Source organism: Somniosus microcephalus, chromosome 6, assembly GCF_052327205.1.
Source record: "Somniosus microcephalus isolate GS21.2 chromosome 6, FLI_Smic_1.0, whole genome shotgun sequence".
Taxonomy (NCBI): Eukaryota; Metazoa; Chordata; class Chondrichthyes; order Squaliformes; family Somniosidae; genus Somniosus; species Somniosus microcephalus.
In genome coordinates, this window is record NC_140992.1 from 251296124 (window position 1) to 251310627 (window position 14504).

General features: G+C 43.1%; 1 protein-coding gene across 4 annotated transcripts in view; it reads left to right on the forward strand.

The window, feature by feature from the left end:
* Nucleotides 1-14504, forward strand: part of cmip (c-Maf inducing protein) — a 251793-nt gene that overhangs the window by 125239 nt on the left and 112050 nt on the right. For all 4 annotated transcript variants that reach the window (XM_085991750.1, XM_085991752.1, XM_085991751.1 and 1 more), the window contains exon 3: nucleotides 2115-2165. In XM_085991750.1, the coding sequence (XP_085847876.1) occupies nucleotides 2115-2165 (51 nt within the window). The remainder of the gene's footprint in view (nucleotides 1-2114; nucleotides 2166-14504) is intronic.

The window sequence follows — 14504 nt, forward strand, 5'->3', positions numbered from 1 at the left end:
AACCAGAATAAATGTTGCCCATTGCTTGTTTAAAAAAAAACGTTTCCCCTATCTTTAGTGAATCCGCAAAGTTTACTTTGGGGCTGTTACCAGCTGTGCAAGACTCTCACATCAAGAGTTGATGGCACTAGCATGGAGCAAAAGTAATATAAAAGCACCTATTAGCTGTGCTAACAGACCAATCACACTGTATGGGTCCATAATGATGATAATTCTTTTGGGTCTTCTTGAGTTCTGTTTTCTGTTTGATGCGATACAGGAATAAAAGAAAAGACGTTTCTTAAAAAAGATGTAAAACAATTTTTGCAGAAGGGTCAATTGCAGTCAAGTCCATTAAGGAAAAGCCAAATAATTAGAAAATGTGCTGATGCACTGATCTGCAAAAATAAAAACAAAACTTGGCAGAATATAATACATTTCTAAATAACTATTCCTTTGAAAAAAATCTCTAAACGTGTATGTGCGCTTCCCGACATAGCTACTTTTTGTCGAGCATTTTAAAAATGTCTTTCAAATGGTGGCTTAATCACAAAGAACAAGAATAATGCCCAATGTAATAGGAGCCAGCAACCAGGGCCACTGCCAGTATTTCACAGAGCGGCAAGAGCTTGTAAAGGCTTGCAGTGTTTACCTTGTCATTAATGGATTACCGTCAAAGCCTGGGCTCATTCTCATTTTTATGTTGCCTCTGTGAGGCGGAGGTTGGAGGTAATTCATTTTTGGCACTGACCCCCATGTTTCAGTTAGAGTGAGGGGTAAACAACAGTGCAGGAACTGAAAATGTAATATTGCCATGACAACAGGGATCTACATGTGAAGAAATGGAAACTCGGACGAAATCAGCACAAAACAGTAAACATTGTATCAATTAAAATGGCCCCGATAATAGCAGGGTGGTGGGGGGGGGGTGGGGGCAAGAGTTAGCAGCCAGGAAAGCTGAACGTACTGTTTAAAAAAATGTCTTATCTGTTTCCCGGTCAGATTGAGAGGCTGGCGCTTGGCTGGTTGTTGGGCGGGTAGACCTGTGGCTCTAGGCCGCAGCTGGGGATCGGGCATCAAAAGGGGAGCTGAGATGGGGTGGCGGGAAGGATCCGATCGAGGGATGGTTTAGAAGTAAGCTTGGTAGGCCAGGAGGGAATCACTCCTGCCCCTCTTGGCCCATAAGTGATGCTGCAAAGACACTTACCTGTTGGTTCGCCTCCCTTCAGCTTCCGGTTTTTCCGAGGCCCGGGAAACCCGATCAGCCAGCATTAAATTTAAAATGGAGCTAAAATGTAAGGCAAGCTGCCTTATTAAAATATTCAAATTCAGGACCTGCCTCCGGAGAGCAGGTTAGTCACCCGCTCCCTCAACCCGCCTCCATTAAAACTGGAGGTGGAAGCGGGTTGGGGTCTGGTTTCTCAATTTTTATTTTTAACACTCCCCCGCCTGTCCTGGGTGGGTTAAAATGACCCCCCAATATCTCTACCCATTTGAAATAATACCAGCTAACAATACCAAACAGGTCGCTTTTAAGGTTTTTTCCCCCAAGAACGTGAAGAATTTGAAACTCTCACTTTTCAGAAGCCCACCCTTTGACAGATTCTTTTTTCTGCAGTGAGTTTTAGCAGGTCTCCTCATGACGTTCAGTTTTTCGACGGTCTTGTCACTTCTTGGGTAATGTATCAAGGGTCTGACCATGGAATCAAGGATCCAAGACCTTACGCTCCCAATTAGCAAGAGCTGTGAAATGCAAAGGCCCTGAAACTCTGCAGAGGTTTTTCCAGTCATAACTTCAGCGGGAGATCGACGGACCTCCCAGAGATATTTTTCCTCAGTCTGTGGTTTCCCTTCAGTGTATTTGACCCAACATTTTTTACTACGCAGTGGATTCAGTGTACCCACTGTCTGTACTAAAGCTTTGATTTATGAGATAATGTAAAATAAACTTACTTAATTGTCTCTTATGTACTTTGCTCTGCTTTTAGAAGCAGGGCACTTTTGATGCACTATGGGTGCATTAGAGTCTAGTACAGTGCTGCTACCCAGACTTAAACGATCTATATAATTGGGTGTTTATATTATGCTTAATTTTCCCGTGCGATTAACGGGCGTTGTCTTCTTCTTCTTTTCAGGCAGCAAACAGTTACCTGCGAGATCAGTGGTTTCATTCGCTGCAGTGGAAGGTAGGTAGTGGGACAAATATCTGAAAATCAATGATGGGTAGCATATCCCCCACTCATAGGCAGGTTTGTGTAACAATTGACTGTGCAAAGCAGAACAGCACAATTTAATAAGAATTTGGGAGCAGCCTATAGTGATGGCATTTAAAAATCAAAGCTTTGAGGGCAGACATATTGGAATTCCGATGCTATGTGCTACAGACCAAAGCGTGTTCAAACTTTCGATCCCACACATGGTCAATTCCTATTAATTGTCAGATAATTCCTCACAAAAATGGAGGGAAACTTGGATGGAGTATTGTCCAGAGACCACTGCAATGGTGGCTGGTTACAGAGTGCAGCATTGGCAAAGACCCTGGAGCAGATAACTTGGCTGCCTCTTAGACCGGCAAGTGAAAAGCAGAACGTTTTGATGTAAATAAGTACAAAAATCAGACTTTCCAGTTTTGACAGACCATTGGCCGCTTACAGTGGCCATTCCAAACTAATGGGAGTGTGCATGGGGGAGGAGGGAGAAAGTGCAGGAGAAATTAAGGACAGCAGCCTGGAAAGCATAAATGTGAGGGGGCGTTGGTCCTACTTTGGGAATAAATGTGTGTCTCTTGCGTATCATTCTCAGGAACAGGTATGAATTTTGTATTATGTTCCAAAAAAGTTGTTCCTCTAATTATTGTTGTAAATGAATTAAGATGACAAGTAATGCTGTCCCAAAGGCATGTGGGTTTTGTAATCTAGGTTACTTAAGACGTGCAATATACAATAGAACCGAGAGTTCCACTACTGTCAAAGGACAGACAACAAACAGTGATTGTAACCTATGGAACTTTGGTATGGGAGCTCTATTTCAACTAACATGGTAATCCTAAGATAATGATGCACATGTGCGTGTTTACTATTAATTATAATCTTCTTTGGAAATGTAAACAGATGGAAATTCTATATATTTTTCTAAATGAATAATGCTGCTTTACAAAGTCTAGTCTGAGCTGTTCTCAGGTGACTGCTCGTTGTCATGGTTGCTATTACTCCTAAAACTAGAAACAAAATATTATCCCCACAACCCAATGATTATTAATAGTGTAAATTCAGAGCCATTATAACTGGGTCTGATGTTACTGATATATGAGCATTTATTTCCTTCCCCCCCCCCCCCCCACCCTCCTTGCTGTCCTCATGATGTTGACTCTTTGTTGGGTACAGTTCCATGGGCCTAGCTCTCTTCTGGTGCCTTGACCAAGTGTCCATTATTTATGTGCGAACCTTGACACTTGGTGTTGGCAGATTGTTCAGCCACATTGTAGCTGAGTCTGATCTTGCCCTTAGCCTGATGCTCGCACACGCGGACTTCCAACTAGGGTTGTTCGATAGCCGTCAGAGTGGGAACTCTGACTAATTTTCCCCTTCTGAATCCAGAGGTGCTGAGGCCAATTACAGTGCTACTAGCACCACCCCCAGTTGAGATCAGTTAACTTCGCAAAGACCAGGGAGCAAACTTTGGACCATCGAGGTCTGTATGATTCAGTGACGCACTTTATACTGAGTCGTCAGAAAATATTTCGGGTAGTTCTTGACTTTTGTGCGATAGTGTAAAACGGGTGATAATGAGTCGGCAGCCTGATTTACATCTCATTGAATTCTTACTTTCATTAACTTCAATGGAAATAAAAATCAGGAGAGATGGAAAACGAGCTGCCGACTCACTATCACCCATTTCACACAATCACACAAAGTCAAGAACTACTCCTTTGAGTCTTAAAGAACAAAGTGGGGAACCCATTGAGTTAAAGAAGGCCAAACTGGCAAAGCCTGTCAGAAAACCGTGGATACTAAACAAAGGTTGCCATGTTGTTCTTCCAGTGTTTCATGGATATATATATCTTGAATCAAAAGCAAGACTTACTGCCATTCTCCAGTATTCTCCAGAGCTTATACTAGTAAATTAATAGGCATTAGGCAGAAACGACTTTGCAAAGTGGTGGAGGAAAAATTGGTCATTTTCATGCCTTTTTTTGGGGCGCAAATTTACATGGGGGGGGGCAATATACCGGCGCGATCCCCTGCCCACTCTACCCCCTGCTTTAGGGCCCCATTGTCAAATGCGGCAGAAACTGGGTGGAGCATGCACGTGACTGCGACCTAACCAGTGGCCCTTAAAGGGAGCGCTGGAGACTGCCGAAGAACAGGCAAGATTCTTAGTTTTTCCTTACTCTATGTGAAGCCAAGAGGGGCCGAAGTGCCAGCGCTGGCTTGCCCCTGTCCTGTTCACCTGCTCCCCCAACCTCACCCCCAACCCCCACTCCCGGAATTATCATGACCCCACTATTGAAATGACAAAAAAATCAAAGAGCTTTACTTCAAGTGTGTATACTGGAATGATCACATTACAGTCTTATGTAGCTAAAAGGTTATTCCATTTCCCATTTAATTTAACATTTGTATTTTTTTTTCATTGCCTAATCACTTATTGCTAGAATGTCAAAAGTCAAACTGGCAGCTACTGGATTTATTTTAAATGGTGGTCAAACCATGGCATTTTGTACACCATGATGTACATTGAGGGGACAAGAACCCTATGGTTGCAATGCGTAGTGACGTCATGAACGTTTTCAAAAAGGTGTTTGCACTGTCACTACACCTATTGACCAAAGTAATTCCCTGTGGTGGGAAAACATGAATAAGGATCCCAGCTCAGGAGATGAAAACATTTCTCTCTCATTTCTGCTCCCTTTTTTTCCTTTCAAGCCTTCTCTCCTTTCCTGAAGATGCTAACTCTTGTTGGGGTATGGCTCCACAGATGCTGGGTGTCCTACGGAACCTCAGCCAAGTGGCCATTCTTCAAGTGAGACCCAAAGGCCCATCCCAAGCTGAGGGTAAAAAAAGGTCATGGTTTTTTCTTCAGCTCTAAAGACGCTAAGGATTTTGACTTAAAAGTTAATTGATCGTATGGTTGACTGTTGGGACCTTTACTAGGCCCTGAACAAAACTCTTGCCAGCTTTCATTTGGCAAGGGCTCTGTTGGGCTTAACGGAAGCATAAGTGGAGGAATTCCCGGTGTTGCGGGGACTCCCCCTTGGCACAGGGAGGCAGGCAGAAGACTTGCCTGCTCCTCTCCGGCCACAATTTCACTCCACCCCCGGCACAGATTTCCTTTTCCGCCCTGCCCCATCCCAGGAATTTCAGCCACAAAGATTTTCAATGTAGTGTCTATCACATGACAACAAATTCAGTGACTTTTTTTTTCACTGCCCAGTTTCTCCAATATGGGGGCTTGAGCTGCTTTAAAATGCTTTCTCTCTATTGCCGATCAAAATGCATGGCACTCCTTTCCTGTAACTGTCAGTGTTACAGGTGGCGATGGAAGTAAATATGCCAGAGACAGCTCCCACCATTATCAAAGCAGCCTGCCTTTAAAATGTAAAGTAAATAAACACTACATCCTTGCGCCTCATAAATTATCTTCTTGTACATGGCATATTTTATTAATAGACCTGGGCTTTGCACCTGAGCCTGTTGGTGTGGCTTGTCTCGAGAGATGTTGAGCAATGTGTATCCTAGGTACCTCCGGAGCAAATTAAACATCTATTATGCCCTTTGTTTGGTCTGTGTACACTTTGTTTTTGATAGTCAGTTGACACAGAAGGATCAAAGAAGGACAAGTGCTATAAAGCATTTGTGTATGTTCCTTGGTACATAAAGTTGTACTATCCCTTTCTTCATACTTACTTTGATGTATATCAGAACTACAGATAGAGAGACTATAATTGTAACTGTGGGAGGGGGAATGGATGGCTGGGTTTGAAATGATTTTGGACTAATGGAGTAAAGGAAGTTCCTTCTGGCTGTAAAGTTCTAAGTGACATAGAGTCATAACGGCACAGAAGGAGGCCATTCGGCCCATCGAGTCCATGCTGGCTCTCTGTAGAGCAATCCAGTCAGTCCCGTTCCCCCGCTCTATCCCCATAGCCCTGCAAGTTTATTTCCCTCAAGTGCCTATCCAGTCTCCCCTTGAAAACATTGAGCGTCTCCGCTTCCACCACTTCCGTCGGCAGTGAGTTCCAGGTTCTCACTGCTCGCTGCGTAAAAAGTTTTTCCTCACATTCCTCCCTGTATCTCTTGCCCAAAACCTTAAATCTGTGTCCCCTAGTGCTTGTATCATCAACTAGTGGGAACAGCCTTCCCCGTCTAGCCTATCCAAACCCGTCATAACCTTGTACACCTCCATCAAATCACCCCTTAACCTCCTTTGCTCTAATGAAAACAAATCCAGCTTCTCCAACCTGTCCTTGTAGCTAAGATCCCCCATCCCTGGAACCATTCTGGTAAATCTCCTCTGCACCCTCTCAAGTACCTTCACATCCTTCCTAAAGTGTGGTGACCAGAACTGGATGCAATGCTCCTATTATGGCCCAGCCAGCGCTTTATAAAGGTTCAGCATAACTTCTGTACTTCTGTACTCAATACCTCTATTTATGAAGCCCAAGATCCCATATGCTTTGCTAAACACTCTCTCAACATGTCCCGCCACCTTCAGGGACCTATGCACATTAACTCCCAGGTCCCTCTGTCCCTGCACACTCTTTAAAACTGTGCCATTAAGTGTATATTGCCTCTCCCTGTTCCTTCTGCCAAAATGCATCACCTCACACTTCTCTGTATTAAATTCCATCTGCCACTTGTCTGCCCATTCTGCTAGCCTTTCTATGTCCTGTTGCAGTCGATTGGTATCATCATCACTGTTTGCCATACCCCTAAGTTTGGTGTCATCGGCAAATTTAGAAATTCTACTCTGTATCCCAATATCCAGGTCATTTATATATATATATCAAAAAAAGTAGTGGCCCCAGCACTGACCCTTGGGGAACACCACTGTCTACCATCCTCCAGTCTGAAAGACAGCCATTTACCACAACTCGCTGTTTTCTGTCCTTAAGCCAATTCCTTATCCAAGCTGCCACTGACCCACCTATTCCATGAGCCTCAATTTCGTTAACATGAAATAAAAGTGTTTTTACCTCAGGCCAGTGATGTTGACTGCAGACATAAGTTACTTCTGACATTGAAGTACTCTAGACTGTAAAGGGTGTGACGTCTGATGTTCTGACCATATTGAATACTTCTTCATCCTGAGTCACCTGAGCTGCCATTGTGGCACTAAATGTGTAGCACTAGTTCAGTACTCTTGCATGACTTGCAAACTCCACCATAAGCTTTCTCCATTGGCCTCCAGTGGGCCTACGCTGAGGAGTGCCAGGTGACAAATCGAAATAGTTTTAGAGCAGATATCCATGAGTTCAACTGCCCTTTAGATAGTCACATCGCCAACAGAAACTTGCATTTATATAGTGCCTTTAATGTAAACAAACCATCCCAACTTCACAATTAGATGTAAGTAAGGAAAAGACATTCTGAACCAGGAAGGGAGAGTTAAGAGGGGTAACTGAAAGTTTGGTTGGCAAGATGGGTTTCAAGAAGTTGGATAGGTAGCCTCAAGCCCTGGTGCTGGTGGACATAAGACAACAGCCTTTAATTCAGGGTTAATTAAGGTAATTGCTGTTGGAGGGCAGAATGATGACATAGAATTACATGGATTATACAGTACAGAAAGAGGCCATTCGGCCCAACCAGTCCATGTCAGTGATTATGCTCCATTTGAGCCTCCTCCCATCCTTCCACATCTAATTCTATCAACATAACCCTGTATTCCCTTCTCCCGCGTGTGCTTATCTAACTTCCCCTTAAATGCATCTATACTATTCGCCTCAACTACTCCTTGTGGTAGCAAGTTCCACATTCTCACCACTCTCTGGATAAAGAAGTTTCTTCTGAATTCCCTGTTTGATTTCTTGATAACTATCTTATATTGATGGCCTCTAGTTTTGCTCTTCCCCACAAGTGAAAACACTCTCTCAGTATCCACTCTATCAAAACCTTGCATAATTTTTAAGACCTCTATTAGATCACCCCACAGCCTTTTTTCAAGAGAAAAGAGACCCAGCCTGTTCATCCTTTCCTGATAGGTATAACCTCACAGTTCTGGTATCATCCTTGTAAATCTTTTTTGCACCTTCTCCAGTGCCTCTATATCCTTTTTATAATATGGTGACTAGAACTGTACACAGTGTGGTCTAACCAAGGTTCAGTACAGGTTTAGCATAACTTCTCTACTTTTCAATTCTATCCCTCTGGAAATAAAGCCTAGTGCTTGGTTTGCTTTTGTTATGGCCTTAATGACCTGCGTCACAACTTTTAATATTTATGTGTTTAGTGTTGGAAAAAGAACTGTCACATTGGTGCACTGGTAACCTCTTGAGGATGGGGTTAAGGTGCATTGTGTATTTTTCTTTATTCTTGAGGTACGGGCGTCGCTAGAAAGGCCAATATATATTGCCCATCCCTAGTTACCACTGAGAAGGTGGTGGTGGGCCTTCTTCTTGAACCACTGCAGTCCGTGTGGTAAAGGTAGTCACACAGTGCTGTTAGATAGGGAGTTCCAGTATTTTGACAGTGACCATTAAGGAACGGCGATTATATATCCAAGTCAGGATGGTGTGTGACTTGGAGGGAAACTTGGAGGTGATGGTGTTCCCATGCACCTACTGCCCTTATTCTTCTAGGTGGTAGAGGTCGCGGGTTTGGGACGTGCTGTTTGGAGAGAGTGCAGCGTATGATACCCGGACTTCAAGGGTTAAGTTACGAGGAGAGATTACACAAATTAGGGTTGTATTCCTAATTTAGAATTTAGAAGGTTAAGGGGCGATCTGATTGAAGTTTTCAAGCTATTAAGGGGAACAGATAGAGAGAAACTATTTCCGCTGGTTGGGGATTCTAGGACTAGGGGGTATAGTCTAAAAATTAGAGCCAGACATTTCAGGAGTGAGATTAGGAAACACTTCTACACACAAAGGGTGGTAAAAGTTTGGAACTCTCTTCCGCAAATGGCAATTGATGCTAGATCAATTGTTAATTTTAAATCGGAGATTGATAGCTTGGGTATATGGAGTTAGGTCGCAGTTCAGCCATGATCTCATTGAATGGCGGAGCAGGCTCGAGGGGCTGAATGGCCTGCTCCTGTATGTTCCTGTTGTAGAAACCTTGGCAAGTTGCTACAGTGCATCCTGTAGATAGTACACACTGCAGCCACAGTACGCCAGTGGTGGAGGGAATGGATGTTTAAAGTGGTGGATAGGCTGACGATCACGCAGGCTGCTTTGTCCTGGATGGTGTCGAGCTTCTTAAGTGTTGTTGCAGCTGCACTCATCCAGACAAGGGGAGAGTATTCCATCACACTCCTTAATGCCTTAATGCCTTGTAACTAAATTACTTTTATGATTTAAATAGGCTCTTTAAGGGAAACACATTATGATCCCAAAATTGCGGTAGAAACTGACGAAACTCTCAGGGAACAGCAGAATTGGAAGTCTCCAGTCATTACACTGATTCCCTGGGGATTCTACCAGTCTCCCGCAGGAGTTATGGTGACAGACCAGTAGAATGCCTGCAGAACGTTAGGGTGGTGTTTATGAATGGATTTGCAACATTTAGAATACCTTTAATCAAATCTGAAGTATTTAATTGCTAATTTGTTTCATACTGGTAAATTTTCCTGTCTGTGTTTTACCAAAAACAGTCCATTTACTAAACTGCTATTGGTTCATAATGACAATTTCGAAACAAAATTCACACAGAGAAAAATATTCACAAAGTATATAAGTGTCATCTTGAAAGGTAAGATTTCCAGTGTGGCGCCTCATGAGACTGGATTGTTGGCCGCAGAATCAGCCCTATCTCCGATTTGTGCTCCTGTCTTACAAGCGTTCACAGCGTGTTGGTTGATCTCAGCCTGGGTTTTGGTTGGGGTGCTTCAAGTAGAGTCAGTGGCACTAGGCGAGGGAGAGGAATTAAATAAAAGTTGGAGTTCCAATTCATCATTCATATCTAGTTACTCCTTGCTGGAAAGAGTGCTCATGCAGATGCCAAGTGGAAATAGGATCAGGCTTAACTTTGATGCTTTCTGTAGTTGAATAGTCTGCAAGCATTCCCTGTCTAGGCTTACATGAAAAGAATGGGTACCTGGGTGAGGTACTGGAGTGTTGTCAATGCACGTGGATATGCACAAGTTACCGCTATCAGGGGATGAAGCCAGAGAATGGGAGAAAATTGGAAAAAGCAGATTTTTTTTTTTAAAGTACAGGAAACTTTCGATTAACCGGCCCCTAAATAACCGGAAATGTCGGTTAACCGGCAAAATTCAGGAGTAGGTTCAGGTAACTTTTATTACTTTTTTTACTCCATTTGTTGCTGTGCAAGGGTGTGGCTGCAGCTGTTGTTAAGCTACAGAGACGCTTGCAACTTGTGGCCATTGTTCTGAACCTAAGCAACAGGGTTTGTTGCTTTATACGGAGCTCTCAGCTCCGTATCTTTTACTATAGCTTTCGGTTATCCGGAATTTTTGATGAACCGGCATCACGTCGGTCCCGTCCGTGCCGGATAAAAAAAAGTTTCCTGTACAAGATTTACTTCCTGTGACAAATAATGATGTTTGCCTGTAAAATGTGAATGTATCTCAAGATACATGTGGTTATGTTAGCACGCTGCTCGAAGATTCTTCTGTTGTAACACCGGCAAGGTATCCAAAGCTGCTTCATAGAAGGTCTGGTGAGATGCCAAATGGTTCTCCCATACTTCAAGACACAAGAAAATGTAGTGTGTAGCTTGGCTGAGAAATGGAGGAAGAATGGTTTCTGCTTTGTACCCTTACTGCACTCAGCCAAGAAAGCTTGGCTGGGCTCGAAACCAGACCACAGCAGTGAGTAATACGAAATATCATATAAAGCAGCAGTACATTGAAAGACATGCTACAATTTGTAATTGGATGAGAAAGAAAATTAAGCACAGTTTATTTTATGCTGAAACCTGATAGAAATGTTTCCAGACTTTCGGTGAGTGAGACGTGAGAGTAGAGACGCTATAAGGTTGTTTGAACTGTCCCAAGAGAAAGTTAAATTAAAAGGAACAATCTTGCGCTCTGAATCGGAAGAGGTTTCTGGCATGCATTTTGACAGCTTGAGTTTCGTAAGAATGTACTTTGGTACCAGAGTAAATCTGTGTGTGAAATGAGTCAAATGGTGTCTGCTCCTTCAGGAAGACTTGAATGTCACAGTAAAATAGACCCTTAGCCATGTGCTCAAAGTCACCCGCAAAAGTGGCAGTTGCTCTTCAAAATAAATAGAAGGGGGGACTAGAAGGGAGGAGGCATTTGTGGAAGGTGGAGGAAGCTAGCCTTTCAAATCTGGTACCTGGGGTCAAACCCAGTATAAACTGATGGGATCAAAGGGCATATTTCGATTGATAGAGTGCAGACTGTGACAGATGTCCAGGAGGCAAACTTTGCATATCTGATGGTGCCCAGAATTCACACCTTTTGTAGATCCTTGAAAGCAGTGGTGAGAGGCACAGAAAACAAGTGCTTTTTTTTGCCCCATTGTCCCTTCAACGGGTTCACAGTTAGTGAGCCGATGCAAATGAGAAGGGGAGAGAATTGCATGAAGATAGTGCCATTCTCCCAGAGGCTAAATGTATAGCTTCCTCTGTCGACTTTAGGATTCCCACGTGAAATGCATTTGGACAATCTCAAATCAGCATGGGCCCACAGCTGAAAACTACTGCTAATTCAGCTCTCTCTTCTCTCTCTTAGGCAGTCCCTCGGAGCCGAGGATGACTTGCTTCCACACTAAAAATGAGTTCTCAGCTGACTGATGAGTTCAATGCGGGACCTACAGTCTCTGTCACAGGTGGGGCAGATGGTGGTTGAAGGGGCGGGTGGGTGGGGTGCTTGGGTTGACGTGCGGTCCTTCCACTGCTTGCGCTTGGCTTCTGCTTGCTCCCGGCGAAGAGACTCGAGGTGTTCGGCGCCTTCCCAGATGCTCCTCCTCCACTTTGCGCAGTCGTGGGCCAGGGATTCCCAGGTGTCGGTGGGGATGTTGCACTTTTTCAAGGGGGTTTTGAGGGTGTCCTTGAAGCGTTTCCTCTGCCCACCTGGGGCTCTCTTGTCGTGACGGAGCTCCGAGTAGAGCACTTGTTTTGGGAGTCTCGTATCTCTAAATTGCCAATGTCACTAAGGGAAATCATAGAATGCTGGTGTGGAAAATAGAAGAATGTCACACAAATGCAATAGGGGCTGTTCCTCTGAGGTTGGGACACATTGTTGGAGGAGAATAGAGGGAGTTCTACTTTGCAGCTAATTGGGCTATACCTGATCTTGGGAGTGCTTGATGCTAATAACATTTCATTTCCTAGCACTGACATCCCTCACACTGATGCGCACAAAGTTCACAACAAAAGGAAAGTGGAATGCAAAACAAATAGAAGAAAACACCTATGTGAGGCAAACTAGACTCTGGCGTTTAACCTTACTTCTCCTTAATCTGGACTAAAACAAAATGGAGCTTCCACTATTTGACACTTATATCTTGGCGTTTTTTTCTCCAGAGGAACTGCTGTCCAAAGATTTGCTTTGTATCAGGACAATTTGTCTGGTTTCTTTAGTTAGAACCTACACTTTCAAATTACTAATGTGCGTATTTAAAAATATCTAAAAACTGCTTTCGAGCAAAGCTTATGAAATCCACTATTCATTGAGAAGTTTTTGCAGTCCACACAATCCTACTCAAGGATAGAGAGATAGGGGCGTCACAGAATGTGAATGTTATCTGCATCGTGAGATATACCTGTGTTTGGAACTTTTTGTTAAAACTCAGTACTTTCTGTAACATTGTGTGTTTGACATCATCAAACCACATGATAATATATAGTGGCCACCTAGTTAATCAGTGGGATGTTGCAACTTTCCCAAATTATGTTTAACAAAATTACAAATTCTTCCATGTATGAATGTAAGAATTGTGCTGATTAAAGCTGGTATTTTCTACACCAATCGGCTTCTGGTCTGACACAGTAGAATTACTTGAAATGCTTTAAAGATATAGTCCAAGCTTATAGACGCTACAAAGACAACTTGTTTCACCACCACCCCCCAGAATGCAACATTCAGAGGTATGTTCATGTGGAACTCCACTGGCTCAATAAATATAAAGTAGAAATAATGAACATTTTCTCATCCGTTTCCCTCACTATCAGTGTCGAGCACGCCCAGTCAGGCCTAACATGCAGGATAAAAGCACCTTCAGTACCTGGAGTACTGCATACAGTTTTGGTCTCCTTATTTAAGGAAGGATATACTTGCATTGGAGGCAGTTCAGAAAAGGTTCACGAGGTTGATTCCGGAGCGGAAGGGGTTGTCTTATGAAGAAAGGTTGAGCAGGTTGGGCCTATACTCATTGGAGTTTAGAAGAATGAGAGGCGATCTTATTGAAACATATAAGATTGTGAAGGGGCTCGACAAGGTAGATGCAGAGAGGATATGGGGGCATAATTTCAGAATAAGGGGGCACCCTTTTAAATCGGAAATGAGGAGGAATTTCTTCTCTCAGAGGGTTGTGAATCTTTGGAATTCTCTTCCCCAGAGAGCTGTGCAGGCTGGGTCATTGAACATATTTAAGGTGGAGATAGATAGATTTTTGAATGATAAGGGAGTCAAGGGTTATGGGGAGCGGGCAGGGAAGTGGAGTTGAGGCCAATATTGGATCAGCCATGATCTTATTGAATAGCAGAGCAAGCTCGAGGGGCCAAATGACCTACTCCTGCTCCTATGTCTTCTGTTCTGCACTGCCCTATTATGAAGTACTCACAAGTTCATCCCACCCTAAAGCATGTAAGACTGCTGTACAAGTATACACACCTGTGCTGTGCCCAAGAACCCTCTGTAAATGCCATTTTATGAAAGTGTTCTGCATCAATATATGAATCAGTGCGGTGTATAATCCTACCCTTACAGTAGTTTAAAAAAAATTGCTTATAACTTGAACATTTCCCATTTGGCCTTGTAATGATTCTTTTCACAAAATAAAGATTTAATATTTTTTTTTAATGTACTCGCAGGTTAGCCATAATAGCAATTAGATATGGCGTGAAGTCCAGGGTTAGGTGCTGCTGCAATGCATCTGCTTGCTATCGTTTATGATTCTTTAAACTATAAAACAATGGGGAATCAAGTGAGATCACCTCTAAAGGAGCAGTAAAGGAATCATAATATTTGGTGAGTATTCTTACCTCTGTTATTTGATTTGAACAGCACTCTGCTCAAGCATTTGATCTCTCATTCAATACCAGCCAGGCTCCAACATGCCGCTTGAGAAAGCATTGTTCACCTTCTATCATTCAAAGATTTTCTTTTGCTGCTTTCTAAAATGTAGTTACTTCAAAACATTTGGATTGCTCTCTCCC